The sequence below is a fragment of the Echiichthys vipera genome (assembly GCF_963691815.1).
Source record: "Echiichthys vipera genome assembly, chromosome: 2".
Classification (NCBI taxonomy): Eukaryota; Metazoa; Chordata; class Actinopteri; order Perciformes; family Trachinidae; genus Echiichthys; species Echiichthys vipera.
The window spans coordinates 21,323,817-21,340,131 of NC_139827.1; the positions used below are offsets into that span (position 1 = coordinate 21,323,817).

The 16,315-nt window shown below is 40.3% G+C and overlaps 1 protein-coding gene across 1 annotated transcript in view; it reads left to right on the plus strand.

Moving 5' to 3' along the window:
* The window catches only part of LOC310957729 (cytoplasmic phosphatidylinositol transfer protein 1-like), an 80,798-nt gene that overhangs the window by 55,332 nt on the left and 9,151 nt on the right, over positions 1–16,315 (plus strand). Inside the window, exons 2-4 of the mRNA XM_083928426.1 lie at positions 4,317–4,465; positions 7,589–7,688; positions 11,376–11,447. Of these exons, the coding sequence (XP_083784552.1) occupies positions 4,317–4,465; positions 7,589–7,688; positions 11,376–11,447 (321 nt within the window). The remainder of the gene's footprint in view (positions 1–4,316; positions 4,466–7,588; positions 7,689–11,375; positions 11,448–16,315) is intronic.

Consider the following 16,315-nt stretch of genomic DNA (forward strand, 5'->3'; position numbering starts at 1 on the left):
TTGCTGTGCTGTATAATGCTTTACACCATGTATGGGTCATTTCATGGCTGATCCTGCCAACACTTAAAATGTCTTTAGGTGTGCTGTGGGTGCTGAATGTTTTTTGCTTGATGCATTTCATAATCTTGCAACAATGCAGCCCCTCACTACGCTGCACTTACTGAACCTCTACTGCCTTTTTTAGTTGCTGCTTGGTGGCTAGTGCAAGTTGTATATTATGTAACTGTAATTAATAGTTTTGTATTACCAAAGGATGACATGACTGCATGTGAAAAGGCTTGTAGTGATGCATGAAGCCATAGGCAATTATTGATTGACTGTAGTTCCTCGAGATTCAAGATTCAAAAATTGTTATTGTCCGTCACATATTGATAGACAATTGTCTAATGTTAGGGGCTCACAAACAGCATGAAATTCGCTGATAAAACTGCATGAAAACAAACATTATCACTGGGCCTAAAACCGTGAGTTGCTCAAGCTTCATAACATCTTTGTGTCTGGTTTTTGTACCGTTTCATGATCATCCGACCAGAAATGTGGCTCCAAATGAATACTTATGTTGCTACATAGCTGCTGAATGTCTACATAGGCAACTGTTTGCTAACAAGTTGGCAGTATCAACTTGATAGAGTAATGGATAATATGTCAATATGTCAGTGCTGTGTTCACTGCTTGTTTCTGCTTCCCAGAAGTGGCCAAAAAACATTTTCAACATTTTGGGAAATGCACTTTCATTTTCATTCCAAGGAGTTGGATTCAAAGATTGATAATGGCCTCATGTCAGTGTGTTTGATTAGGTTAGGTTAGAACTAAATCTGTTGGAAAATTAGCCTCGCTTAGCATGAAGACAGCAGGCAAGAGAAACCAGCTAACCTAGTTTGTGTCCAAAATTCAAAAACATGCCAACCTGTGTGATGTAAATGTAAAAAATGTTAAATAACAAACTGTGATTTCAGGGGGTAGATACTGCACGTGCTGTAACTATTTATTGAGCAGCAACAGCATCGTTCTGTCACAACGGTTAAATCTTTTGCATTTCTGCGAAGAAGATGTAAGTTAGTGAGTTTTAAAAGTGCTTTGAACTTGGAATGACCCGGTCCGTGCTAGTTGTTTCCCCCTGCTTCACGTCTATATGCTAAGCTAAGCTAATCACCTCCCAGCTCCAGCTCTGCACTTATTAACAGAGAAAAGAGAGTGGCATCGATGTCCTCATCTAATTCTCTGAAAGAAAGCATATTTCGGACTATGCCTTTAATGATTGATGATACAAACTTGGGATTTCAGTGGTCTTAACTCAGCAGGAAACTTTAGTTGGATTCAGCTGAGGTCAGTTAAATCTGTATTTGCTCGAACAGACAAATCAATATTAATCAATGAAATGACTGATTGTTTTTGGCTCCGGGTGGGAGCTAAAACAAGCACTTTTCTCTTTGGCACTGTGTCACTTCACAATTTTACAGCAGTAGACACCTGCAAAACATGCTGAACAGTGGAAAAAATGCCAGAAAGACATTTTTTTTTTAACACATTCCTGGCTGTGGCAGAGGTCAGCCGAACACTTTGTCTTAATAGCTGTTCAATTCAATTCAATTCAATTTAGTTGAATTCAGTTGTATTTACAGTGCCAAAGCATAACAAAAGATCTCAGGACACTTTACAGAGTAGGTAAAGACCACACTCTATGACTTGTTTATGATTTACATATTCCCAACAATTCCCCCTTTGAGCACAGTGGCAACGAAAACCTTCCCTATAACAGGCAGGAACGTCAGACAGACTCAGCTCTATGGAAGACGGCCATCTGTCTTGACCGGTTGGGGAGAAGGATAAGGAAAGAGAAAGAGAGAAAAGACAGACAGATGGACAGAGAGAGACAAAGACAGACACAAAGACAGACAGAGAGACACTTTCAGAGATCCAAGCAATCACAAAAGTAACAGTAACTATAATAATATCTATAGTAATGTCAATGTGACTGTTCTTCTCTGATCTTAACCTGCTGCTGTGTCTGGCCTTCTAGTCAGGAAATGTTGTGCTTAGGGCAGCCTTCTTTAGGGCCCGGTATTGTGTGTGTGTCTGTGTGTGTTTTTTTCTTAATGTTTGTTTATAAAACCTTACAAGTATACCATTGTTTAGAGAGTGACGACCTTGGAGCGAGCAGACGCAGAGGAACATAGTCATTTTGCTGCCCATTTGAAAGTTTTGCAGTAAAACTAGTCTACAGTACCACAAAGGAGAGCTAAGGTGCTGCAGCGGTGTGTGTAAATGCATCTAATACGTTGATTATGTGCAAAATGAGTTTGGTGATGTATCGCTGCTTGCATGTATGTGTAGTGTCAGCAAGTGTTAGAATATATCTATGCAAATCCCCCATAATAGTATGTCATAGCTGCTTAGTTTTATATCCATCCAAGAGGCTTTATCTAATGACCTGCAGGGCTTTACATAATTGTTTCATTTGTTTTAGCAAGTATCTGTAAAATCTGTGTATATCCATCAAAGATTTGGACCAGGGAGCTACTCTGATTGAGCGCCTTGCATTTTCCCCCCGACAGCATTTCACAGCTCAGCCAGCAGCCATGACAGGTAAAGGTCAGGGAAAGAGGAAATGTGGAATCCAGGGGAATAGGGTCGATTTAGCTCCCCTTCATTACTAGTGGCCTATACTCTCACTTCTTAGATTTATTTCTATACTGAGGCACATGTGTGGAGGAGAGGAACACAGAGGGAAGGGGAACACATATGGTGACAGGGCAGGAAACAGAGTACACTTGTTCACAGACGGATAAAAGGATTATAAACATCAATGACCATTATCAAACCATCTTTTTCTTTGCACCCCTAATTTCTCTCATTTTCTTAATCTTTTACTTACAACCTGTTGTCAAAAATGTCCAGTTGCATCTATTTTCTTTGTCTTTTAATTAATTTCAGCCCCTCCTTTTAATTAAAACTCACCATGTTCCCCTCATTTAATGTTCCTCAGTGTCTCACTCTCACTCAGCTTGCTTTTTTCCTCTTTGAAATCCTTCACTCATTTCCATATCTTTCCCAATCTTTTTCTGGGAAGCTTTGGATTTAGAATATGAAGATTAAAGATCAAAAGAAGACAGAAGTGCTACCTTCAAATGAGTCAATTCACAATTTATTGCTTGAATAATTTGAACATGCTGCAGCGCATCTAAAACCAAAAATGTAAAATCTGTTATTGAATGGCCAGAGTATCTAATTAACATAATGCTGTTCAATGTGTACAAATGCCACAGCCATTAAGACAGAAGAAGCTTAGCCAGAAGCCATCTGTAAGCCCGGTCTGTCATTAAAGAAGCATTATTGCTGCAGAAGCTGACAAGACTTTGCTTTGTTTTCTGACCTTTTTCTCACCTGTGTCTGGAAAATAAAGCAATAAGTGAAGAATAAATGTTGACTCTGTGCCAAGCAGACAGGCGATTCATGGTCAAACTCATCTAAACATCTGCTTTTTAACTTGTCGAGTGCACTTTCCCATTTTCTGTCAGCTTCATGGGGGAAATAATGAAAGAAGCACAGTTGAAGTAAGAATAGTCTAGAATGAGTTTCATTTTAGTCGAAAAAGGTTCAGTATTGCCTTGAAATTTTATTCTCAAATAGTGAATGTAGTATCTCAATAATTATTATTGAACCAGGCATTGCTTCAGATATTTTAGCATTCATTATTATTGGTTAGAAATATACTTACATAATGCATTTACAAAGGGAACAAAAATATACTGAAAACTAAATGATTAAGAACATTTTGTGTCAGTGCATCACATTCTCTTTGGATTTAATTGCATTGTGAGTTCACAATACAATACACAATAGTGGTTGCACTTAAAAATGTTCTAAATGTGAGTCCTTAATCATCGGCAGTGTTTGCATTGTTTTTTATTTTGCGGCCTCCTGTTCCTGTCATTATTTTTGCTTGATAACAAGTGAGTGAGTATGGGTCTGATGACAAATGAGAAGATCCAGGTGGGATGTTCTTGAGGATAAATCGACAGGGTGATATATTTTTTAGGTGAAACTGTAAACATATTTACTTCAGGCCCCATTATACTCTATTGCCTTTTGCACTGTAACACTCTAACCTCTTAAGATGTGTTGCAAGCTGTAGGCGGTACATCAATATTCAAGACTGTATCCAGTTAAAAAAAAGTTGAGGTTAAAACTTCAGCCTTCTCTTTAGAAACAACAGTTGAGAAAACAAATGACTGCAGTACTATGTTCCAAGCAAGGCTATGCTTTAAGTTACAATAGTATGTTAACTTATCCTGTCCTTGTGTTTTATCTTCCAGTACCGGATTGGGCAGTTGTACATGATCAGTAAACACAGCCACGAGCAGAGTGATAGAGGGGAAGGGGTGGAGGTTGTCCAGAACGAACCATATGAAGACCCGGCGCACGGCCAAGGACAATTCACAGAGAAACGAGTCTACCTCAACAGGTCAGTGAAATGACTCTTTCCTAGTAACATGCGATCAATTGATGTATGTGGATTATTCTTACACTCTACTGGTCGTTTATTTGACATATTTTTGGTTAAGAGTGCTGCATGTAGCCAGTTCATGAATCCTTCTGTATTCAGTGTCTTTCTTGGGCACAATCCTCTCATCCATAGGACGTACTTTGTGTTTTGTTTTTTGTTTTCTAAACAAAGGAGGATAGAATGACATAGGCCATCGTGACTGAACCCTTGCACAACCTGCAGAAACTCAAACTTTTCAACAGTAATCACAAAATCACCCCAAATCACCCCAAAAGTACCTCAGAAACATTACAGTATGAGTTTAGTAGCAATTGTTTTAAGTGATTATTTTTTTAAATTTCGGTTTGGCTCATGGTCTTACAGGCTTGCTTCCACCAGGGACTAGTTTTCTTGGTTCTGAACATTCTCACTCAACACATGAGTTTCTCCAAAGCTGGAAAAGCCTGGAGAACAAAGTATTGTGTCTATCTGCATATGAACTGGCTAAGATTACCTTGAACCATTTAATAAGGCTGGAAAGGTTTGCATGACCAGCATGAATCAAAGAGATGTGATGGAGAAAAGTATGGAAAATGTGTGAAGAAAAGAAAGAAGAAAATGGCAGCGGGAGAGAAAGAAAAGGACAAGAGAGAGGGAGGAGAGATGCCTTAGGCCATTTGTTTAAGCACAAATACCTGCGTCAGCGCTCGCTATGCCAGGGAACTAATTATGCTGAGTCAGCACAGCTCTGCTCTGCATAGGAGAGGGAGAAGGAGATGGCAGAGTGAGCAAACAGAGATAAGTTGGCCTCACATTCAGGTATTTGCATGCAATTCTCTATTTATTTAATAAAAGGATTAATGAATAGAAAAGGAGCACCTAATTAGTTATTTCCAAAAAAATGTTTTTACAGTTGCTCAGGGCTTTGTTTGGAGAGTAAAGAAATCATGGACTGTTGGATGACAACCTCCTAGACATGCTAAGGCAATTGCTTGTTATATGTTCAAGCTTCTATTGTGTTTGTAAGTGTTTCAGGCAATTTCTTTCTTCTTTTCTTTCAAAAGCTTACTTACAACTCTCTTTACCCATAGAGGGGATTTCAATAGAGATACTATAAAGAAAGAATCCAATTACATCTGCCGGTCCGGATGTAAAAACACGGACCTTTCTCAGGGTAGCTGACATTTTGTTAAGGTACTGTAAAGTCGCCATTTATTTTTTTTTTGTTTGATTTTTTGTTGATTGAAGAAAGGAAGAAAAATATGTGCACAGAAGAACAGAGAAAACTTCTGCAGTGTAAGATCAACAAATAAACGGGAGTTGAATTTCTGTGAATGGAACTTAACATCTGTGATGTGAAATCAAGTTATGTCAAATCAAGTTAGATGTTATATTGAATTAATATGATTGTAGCGTAACTAACCCCTGTTCTGCCCCATCCATCTGGCTCTGCTAAAAGAACAAACAATGAGCTCTGATTCACCAGCAGGGAAGTCAATCTGGAATGGTTCTGTCACGCTTCAATCACCCCAATCAGTCCCCCCAAATGTTAAAAAAAAAAGCCTTGTGCTGTACTTCACTATATAGTGGAATCACATCCGATCTGAACACGCTTGTTCTGTCAGTAACCTTCATTAAGAGCGGCGAGGGGATTGTAGATTTTATGATTGAAGTGTTGCCTTTCCTTGGATGTGTTCAACTAAACAAGGGTGTTTTTTTGTTTTTATTTTTCGAATTACAAATGCCAGCTTTGGCATGAAAAACTCTGAGCACAGCCACCCACTACGCATGCAGGCTTGGCACCTCGGGGCCCGTATCGCAGCATCCATTGGCAAAGATCTTTAAAAGAACAAGAAGGGAATGGGAGAAATCAACAGATGGAGATGTGGGAGGAGTGTCAGTGTCTTTTAGAGAGAGAGAGAGAGAGAGAACAATGTGATCATCGATGACTGTTTTTAATCATAGCTGTCACGATTCAGTGGGCGCCATTTTTGTTCGCCTTAAGAAACTATTTTCCATGTCGATCAAAGGAAGCAGAGATGAATGCATTAAAGCCTGTGCACTTCTATGTTTGACGTTTCTTTTAAATAAGTCCTCCACGCATCCTCAGTTATAATCTTACCAGAGTTCAAGATCAGAGAACGTCAAGCAACACAAACACACAAAGTCCCCTCAGTGCTCATATCAGCAGCTTTATGTACCTCTATGAACACATGGTAGATGCTACAGAGAGGATCAGGGTGGGGTGCAAAAGGAGCTCAGAGAACAGTCAAGTCTAGGGCCGCAACTAAAGGCATAGTTTCACAATTTGGGAAATATGTGTGTTTGCTTTCTTGCTGGGAGTTTGATAAGATTGATATGCAAGTATGAAGCTACAGCCTGTAGCTAGTTTAGCAACAAAATAAAAACAAGGAGGGAATAGCTAGTCTGGCTCCGTCCAAATGTAACAGAATTTTCAAAGCCCATCCAAAGCTCATTAATTAACACAATCTATTACTTTTCAGTGTTACAGTGCAACAGAATATATGCAAGAAAAAAACCCACATAAACAAAGAAAATGGAAACAAACAGGCAGATAACATAAAAAAAAAAAAAATAACACTGAGGCCTCCAGCTGGCTATTCAGCATATCCAGAACTGGATAGTATAGATGGTGGTATCTCATCTCAGAAAGGTATCTCACTACTTGGATTGGCTTCCAGATTTCCACTGGAGAGCCGTTTTTTTTTTTAGCCAGTGCCCCAAATTTGGCAGCTCACCTGCGCCCAGTCAAGAAATAGTCAAGCACATAACAGCACCCTTACATTGGTTTGTGTACTATAAGAAGGTTCAAAGGGAACTTAAAGGTCTTTAGGTGTCATGAAGCTAACCCTGATCTGACCTGTCTCCCCTGAATTAAAGCTTTTGGAAGTGTTCGTTTCACAGCATCCCTCAGTTTCAATGTTCATATTCTGTGAGCAGATTTTCCTTTCACAAGTGGAACAAGTTTTTCATGATTGCTGCGATAACGGAAGCAATTTCACCCCCCTATCCCTGCACCGCTGCTACATGCTCACAGTCTCTCTCCTCTCTGTCTCTGTCTGTCTCAATATCTCTCTGCAGTAAATTACCCAGCTGGGCTCGAGCAGTGGTTCCTAAAATCTTCTACGTGACAGAGAAAGCATGGAACTACTACCCTTATACCATAACAGGTGAGCATACAGAGGTGGACTGTCAGCTAATCAATCTTTAGTAGCATTCTTTTTTTTTAATGGCCAATATCACACAGAGGCCTTACAAGCTTTTCAGTCCAAACGTGGTGTGCGCTGGGTTCGCTACTGGGTTCAGCGCACATCAATGCAGCAGCAAATAATGGGTTGGCTGCTGTAACGGTAAGAGAGCCTTTCCCTCTCTAATACTTGTCTTGTGTAGATATAACGACTACAGTAGCTCAGGCTGGAATAGTTTAAAACTGTGGTCACATGAAGCACAGTACCTTTTTTATTTTAATCAGCACCTACCCCTTGGTACAAACCATAAGCTACCGTAGATACAGATGGACGATGCGTTTCCACTTTCTACCACTGTACAAAATGAAGCCAAAATATCACAGGTATTTGATCTTGCTCATTTGGAGCTAGAGTCTGCACAGATTGAGCGGTGGAGCCACGGTATCAAAGTCCCGCCCATACATCCGATCCAATAACATCTGCCAATCTTCTTATTTAAACCAATCCCAGCAGAAAAATGAACATTATCTGAACCAGCTAAAATGACACAAACCATTGTTGGGAAAAATTAATTTGGCGTGCTAACATCGAGGGAGGTGATCAAGAAGTTCTGGCTTCTCTTTTGGGGAGCTGTCATGTCTGTCATCTATCCTTAAATAAAGTCTCTGGTTCACTGGATGTTTTTTAAGTAGTTGGTGTAGTGTGAGAAAAGAAAGTATGAGTTTTCAAGATGCAGTGAGAGGAGCCATTTCTAGCATATGGTCCGAGATTGCTATTCTCCACTGCATTTTTAACACATTTTTAAAAGGAAAGAAAGAGCCATTCCATCAAAGTCCCTGTGCAACTTCAGACTTGTTATATAATTCTGGAAGCGGCACTGCTCACCTTTCAGTTACTCTGTGTAATTTCTGACGGACGTGTTAGGGTTTTATCGAATGGATCCTGAGTTGGATGCAGCAACATTGTAAATGTAACTGAAATGTGACCTCTGAACATAAAAGGAGGAGGTTTTTTGCAACATGGTATATAGTAAGTTGTAACCATCAACTCTAAAAGGTGATAGTATTCACTATTCACATGAGACATCAGCCATTTATAAGAGCCCTTAATGCTGTCACACTGATCACACTGTCAGTCGCACCATTGCAACTTTCTGTTTGTCACTGTATCGGTTTGCCAGGATGACATGGTGTGTGTCAGCACAAATTCACGTTATTGACATAAAAATAAACATGTTAAAGCAGACACTACAAGCAACCAGTACTCAGGAGTGCAATGAACAGAGCTGTGGTGCTCAGGATTTCTTTCTGTGATCCTTTAAAGATTCTGATCTAAGGGAGAAATGTTACAAGCTCAGGAGTATAGATAAAAGGAAAAGTTTCTTTTTCATGAGAGCAAATTAGAGAAAGTAGAGGATGAAGTGACTAAGGAGGGGATGATGTAAGGTATCAGGTATGTGTTTATATCCCACATGTTTTCTTGTACATTGGCCTTCTCATTTTCCTTCATGCTGTGGAAAATTTAAAGAAGCTGTTTAACTAACACAGTTTCTCTTTTGTTCTGTCTCTGGTCGGACCCCGATGTCTGTTACCTCACACCACGGCCTCTAGAATATACAGTAAGTATCCATTATGCAACATTGCATGTCTTTATGGTTGCATTATAGTGCACCAGTAGCTACACTGTGAGTCCAAAACCCCAAAGGAAACTGCTCAGAGGACAAGAATCTTGACCCCTCACTATTATGAATGCACACAAAACTCCCTTTCAAAACTCATCCGGATTGCACTTTGGAATGGAAGATAAAGAAACTATTTTTTCTATTCCATTGTAAAACATTTGGAAGGTACTACACACTTAGAAGAGAGACATTCAAATAAAATGTGCGGAGGTCAATCTAGTACTAAATCTAGTTACATATGGAATTCGAATAAATAGATTTCTTTAGCTGCTAAGTTCTCTGAACAATGTTTAGCTCGTTGTTAACTTGCCATTAGGGCGTGGGTAAGTAGTGCACAGTGTATCAGAGTTACACTGAAAGAAGCTCTTTGCTTCGGCTCAGGTTGATGAGAGCGGTTGGAGTACATCAAACAGTTGTGGTCCAAAACAATGAGCAAAGCAATGCTCTGTTGGGCTGAGGGATCTAATTGTGGGTTTTTAACTAGGAGTGAGCCCTTTCACATTCATGGATGTCTTAAGAGAACTGGACATAATGTTCGAGTTGGAGCCCCATTCATTTCTATGAAAGCTGCTCTGTGGCGCATGATGCCACTACTAAGTGTATACGGCTGTTAAGTCTGATGTAACACCCTTTCCAAATATGACTTTCGGGTCCAACCGCTCTGCGGGTTTTTTTTTTTTTTTACTCAGATCTGTTCAACCAACAGGAAACAAAGCGTTGTTGTAGAAATACGAGGCTTAACAGCCACATAAAAAGACACAATGATCGACACTACTTGTGTCATACTTTCGTACTTTTGTTTAGCAGGCGCACTAAAGAACTCTCCCCGCCATTTTAGTGCTCAGGCTAACTTGAATGGGAATTAAATGATTGAATCGTGCATCGGACTAAATGGATCAAATTCTGATATTAACACGAGTCTTTTAGCAAGGGTCGTAATGCTCCAAAAAATATATCCACAGACTTACAGATGTCACACACTCACACACACACACACAAACACACACACTCTTTGCTGATAAGCGAGTCTGCCCGTGTGATCTGTGATTAACCAATGAAACCACATGAAGCGTTGGCAGAAAAAGCTGACACATTTTCCAGACACATGCCGACGATTAGGCTAAGCTATAGGGCTTCTGTTGTGCAGAGTGAGAAATGTCGCCAGCATGAGTCACGCCACTGTAGGGTAGGGAAATGAGGGGAAAAGACATCAATGTTGCGGTGACAGAATGCTTAATATTGTCTTTGTATATGAGTGTGGGTGTTTTGTGTTCACGTATGAGTCAGTGTAGATACACAAAGATTAGTTTTTCGGCAAAAGACACAAAAGTCTTAAGAATCGTGATGGCTTTTGTCAAAAATTGACATACAATAACAGCCTTTTTGTTTTGTAAAATACAATGAGGAAGACCAGATCGAAAGAACCAGAAACTTCTTATAGCAGCTTTGACAGTGTTTATTCAGGAAAAGCACTTTAAAAGTCTACTTTTAAATGCTACCAGTGAAAGAAGTTATAGCAAAGTGTTTTACTAAGAGGCCTATTTGTAACAGCTACATGCTATAAAACTAGAGTTAAGGCATAAATCCAAACCAAGAAACCTTAATCCGCATTATCACCAGAAGTAAGGAGTGTTAACTTTCTGAAGAATAAACTGTTCACCTCTATATTTAAGCTTTGAATGATTTAAAAGGCATAAAACCACAATGACAACCTAAAGGGCCCTCGAAGAGCGCAGACCTCCCCCAAGGCATGCTCTAACTCCCAATGTTAATAGTCTGACTTGAAGGGGGCGTTCACATGAATTTTCCCAGTCTGGAATTCGTTTTATACGATTTTTGCGATTATTCTGACACCACATGAATGCAGTACAAATGGCATATGTGTTAACAAAAGTTTAAAATAATTAATGTATGCGTCTTATGATGGTTGACGGACAAACCGAGTTGAAAGCATTACCTCCTCCAGCAGTTTCACATCTTTGTCTTTCTGTATCCGTAGTGCTCATTCCTGCCCAAGTTCTCCATCCACATAGAGACAAAATATGAGGACAACAAAGGATGCAATGACAATGTGAGTAGTGTGTGTGTGTGTGTGTGTGTGTGTGTGTGTGTGTGTGTGTGTGTGTGTGTGTGTGTGTGTGTGTGTGTGTGTGTGTGTGTGTGTGTGTGTGTGTGTGTGTGTGTGTGTGTGTGTGTGTGTGTGTGTGTGTGTGTGTGTGTGTGTGTGTGTGTGTGTGTGTGTGTGTGTGTGTGTGTGTGTGTGTGTGTGTGTGTGTGTGTGTGTGTGTGTGTGTGTGTGTGTGTGTGTGTGTTTGCGTGTGCGACAGGAGCTTTGTGTGGTGGTTTGGGGGATTTTGTTCTGCTTCTCAATGGCTCATTCTGGCAAGTGTGGTATGAGTATTATGTACTTATGGTGTCTGTCCATTAAAGAGGGATGGATCAATACTGCCGGTCTTCTGTCCCTCTTATAAAAAAAATATGTACAGCAAAACATGCCAATTTAAAACAATGTCTCCAGCAGACATATGGTTGAAAACCAGACATCTGCAAAGGCTATATGAGTAAAACCATTCATGCATATTTGGCATATCACAGGCCCTCCTTTGAAATCCTGTATTGTGAGAGTCTGCCAAAAACGGCTCCTCTTGTTGGGCAGCTAATTTCATTTGGGCTGTTAGCCTTCCCACTTTCTTTTTCTCTATATTTTACTCTCCGCTTTTCAGGAGCATTAGTCATCAAATGAAAGGCTGCCACTGCCTGGACATTGAGGAATTGGAATGGTAGGGTTGTGTGCAACAGACAAATTGCTTTTGTCTTCATAGTTTGCTTCAAATTGTCAGTGAGTTGGTGATTAATGGCGTAACGGCAAGTGTCTTGTTGATGTCTCAGGGTGGTTGATACATGCACTCATTAAGTGCAGACGGGACATAAATGGGCAGACTCAGTGTGCAATAAGCATGTAGTGATGTTTTAGATTGATGCTTGTTTAGTTTGACACGACAAGGCAACATGTCAAAGAGTTTTTTTATTAAATCTAACAGAAGTGACCTACAGCAAAATGTGCTGACTGAATCAAAACTGAGATAACTCACAGATCTCTTGCATAAACACAGTTTGTGTGTAATATTTTAGATGTGAGCAGACAAACACTTCTGTTCAAAAGTTTTAGGCAGTAGTGAAAAAATAATGTAAACTAAGAATGTGTTAAGTGTTAATAGTTTATTTTCATGAATTATCAACATGCAGTGGATGAACAGAAGAGAAACCTAAATCAAATCAATATTTGGTGTGGCCACCTTATGCCTTCAAACCAGCCTCAATTCTTCTAGGTACACTAACACACTCGGCTCGTAGGTTGTTTCAAGCATCTTGGAGAACTAACCACCAATCTTCTGTGGATGTAGGCTTCCTCAAATCCTTCTGTCTGTTCATGTAATCCCAGACAGACTGGATGATGTTGAGATCAGGGCTCTGTGGGGGCCATACCATCACTTCGAGGACTTTTTACTCTTCTTTACGCTGAAGGGAGTTTTTAAAGACATTGGCTATATGTTTGGGGTCGTTATCCTGCTGCAGAATAAATTTGGGGCCAATCACTGATGGTAATGCATGATGGATACGTCTCTGCCTGTATTTCTCAGCATTGAGGACACCATAAATCCAGACCAAATCACCAACTCCATTTGCAGAAATGCAGCCCCAAACTTGCAAGGAACCTTCACCATGTTTCACTGTTGCCTGCAGACATTCATTATTGTACCACTCTCCAGCCCTTCGGCAAAAAACTGCTTTCTACTACAGCCAAATATTTCAAATTTTGACTCATCAGTCCAGAGACCCTGCTGCCATTTTTCTGTACTCCATTCCCTATGTTTTTGTGCATAGTTGAGTCGCTTGGCCTTGTTTCCATGTCTGAGTTTTGGCTTTTTGGCTACAACTCTTCCATGAAGACCACTTCTGGCCAGTCTACTCAAGACAGTAGATGGGTGTACCTGGGTCCCACTGGTTTCTGCCAGTTCTGAGCTGATAGCACTGCTGGACATCTTCCAATTTTGAAGGGAAATAAGCTTGATGTGTCTTTAATTTGCTGCACTAAGTTTCCTTGGCTGATCACTGCGACTACGGTCCTCAACGATGCCCGTTTCTTTGTTTTTCTTCAAAAAAGTTGGAGCAGCACATCTTTTAACCCCAGTCTGCTTTGAAATCTGTTTTTGGAGAGACTTTGCTGATGCAGTACCTTGTGTCTTGTTGTTGTGCTCAGTCTTGCCATAACCTCAACTCACTAGCCTAAAACTTTTGAACACTAGTGTATAAGAGTGGCACATTGATTTCATTGTCTACACACACAAACAAACTGACACACACAGACAAAGACACACGCACACATATGCATGCAAGTCAGTCAGTGCGTTTACATGGACATCGGTAACCCAAAAATTGTGTGCCCCCGGTTAAGGGAATATATCAGATTATTGAAGATCCCCAGGTATACAGTATATGAGTGGGGGAGTACTGTATGGGGAAATGATGAGAGTAACTCGACCTCTGGTACAGTAGAAGATGGTCCACCAACATACAGCTGGTCTGAATATGGCTTTTTTTTTTTCCTGGTTCACCTTTGTCAAATTCACAAGCGGATGACTTTTGGACAGAATTACGACCTAAACGGGTCTTCTTGGTAGTCATGTTAATCGCCATGGCGAAGTCCCCCCTCGGCTTAAAGGTAACGCTCTATTGTTGTTCTTTCCGTGTTGTTTTCGGCGGCGTTGCTTCCTGGTTTATTCAATTTCCGGGTCAAAAACCCCTGCCACGGAGTGGGGAGGGGGAGATATAACCCACATAGCATGCCCAGACGCGTAACCCGATATCACTCCAGATTTGCTGTTTACATTCACAAAGACTCCAATTACTGAAGAATGGTGTACAAGAAACTGAATATTTCCTTAATCAGAATATAATCCGGTTTTTAAACTGCATGTAAATGCACTGAGTTATTCTCTGATATAGCTGCATACTTTGTACAACATCTGCAGGGCAAACAAACAAGAAGTGTTGCATGTTTTAAGACTGTGCGAGTAGTATTTGTTGTAACGGATGCTGTGGAATAATATGAACGCAGCTGTGTTTTACATAACATTCTCTCTAAACAAGTGTCATGTTTTCCCATGTGTGGATTCGGATGGCATAACATACATCTGTCCACTCGGGGGGCTTGACACTGTGCATACGCCTAAAAAAAAAACTTACTGAGTGGATTGGATTAAAAATGGAGGAACGAAAAGGAAGGAATGGGGTGAGCGAGGGAGGAAAATCATGGATGAGTGGACAGGAAACGAGTGGGTGTGTGAGTGGACATCATGCAACGTTTGAACGGAGGCTGATGTAAGAGTACATTACATTCAAAATTCCACAGCACTATCCAGTGTCAGACACACACACACATGCGTACAAGGCGCGCTCACACTCATACCCACACACACTCACATTAAGCTTTAACGTGTGACCTCAGGCACATGTTTCTCTTGTCATCTCTCCAAGGACTCGCAAATTACACAGTAGACAGAATGAGAAAACGCAAGTTTTACTCTCTTTTCTTTTGCCATGTTGTACTTTTCTAACCTTTCAGCACCACTTAGCCATGCCCACATTAGAGAGAGTTACAGTATGTGCTATTATTAAAAAAGGAGGTCATGTCCAAGCCCTCACCTGCACAGGTGCCTCTCTAATGAAACCAGTGAAGTACACCAAGATCCAATAAAATCCACCGTGGAATTTTCCGCAAAGGAAACATGTTCGTCGTTATACTGGTTTTACCATAAGGAAGCTCATGATCACAGCCTCCAAAAGAGCCTTTTCTTAAAATTAGATATTTCATTTATTTTAATTGAATGCAGAGAGCAAGCTCAACAGAATATACTGCATACCTCCTGTTGGGCAGAAATTGTATCAATTCCTTATATAACTTCTAAATTCATAGAGCCCTTTACATTTGTTAGCTGATATATCTGCTTATCAACCCATTTTATTCAGTCAATGGTTATCATGCATGCCACAGATGAGATTGGTTTCTTCTGTGTGTATTGTCCCTTTTGAGGCTAATGAATTGTGGTCCAGTTCATAAAAAAAAAAAATAAGACCGTGATGAGAATCAGCATTTATCAGCCATTTTAGGACAAATGCTTGGCTGTGTACTGAAATGACCATCTGCCTGTGTTTCCACTTTGTAGCGTATTCACAGAGGAAAACCAACTAAAGTCAGTTTTTTAATAATTGCTGACATACATACTGGATTAGTGCAGTGTTACTTTAGCATATAGCATTAGATAGGATTGCAGCTCAGGGCATATAGACTATGGGGTTGCCCAGATTGAGTGATCCTATGAGATGTTTTAATGTCGGTAGAAATAGGAACAAAGCTACGAAGAGTGAAGGTAAATGTAATAGTGTCCTTTTTGGCATTCTCAAAATAACACTGAATTGCCTTCAGGGTTGCTACATTTACAGGTCAAAACAAGATTAAGTGATACTGATTGGCTCTGGGGAACGCTGTTATCATTTATGGGTTGTCTTCTTTTTTTTCCTTCTCCCTTACCTTCTCAGGCCCCACGAGCAGACAGAGCGCGTTTTAGCAACCTTGAGGCAACGTTTTGTAATTGTTTTCAATGAGAGTGAAGCGTTTCGCTCGCTGCGTTTTGTGTTGCTGAGGGCCTCACGTTTGCGCCTCATGTTTTTACAGGAGCGCCCTGAACGGCACAAGTTGAAAAAGTTCAACTAAGAGCGGAAAAGTGCCCGACATATTTGAGATAAATGATTCGATGGTTGTCTAGTAGCAAGAATATCAAAAATACACAGTTGGCAACACTGTGTTATAAGGGCGTCTTCGACAATAAAAGGCAGTGCGAAGCGCCTCATGTTTACAACCTGCAAAACACACTTTCT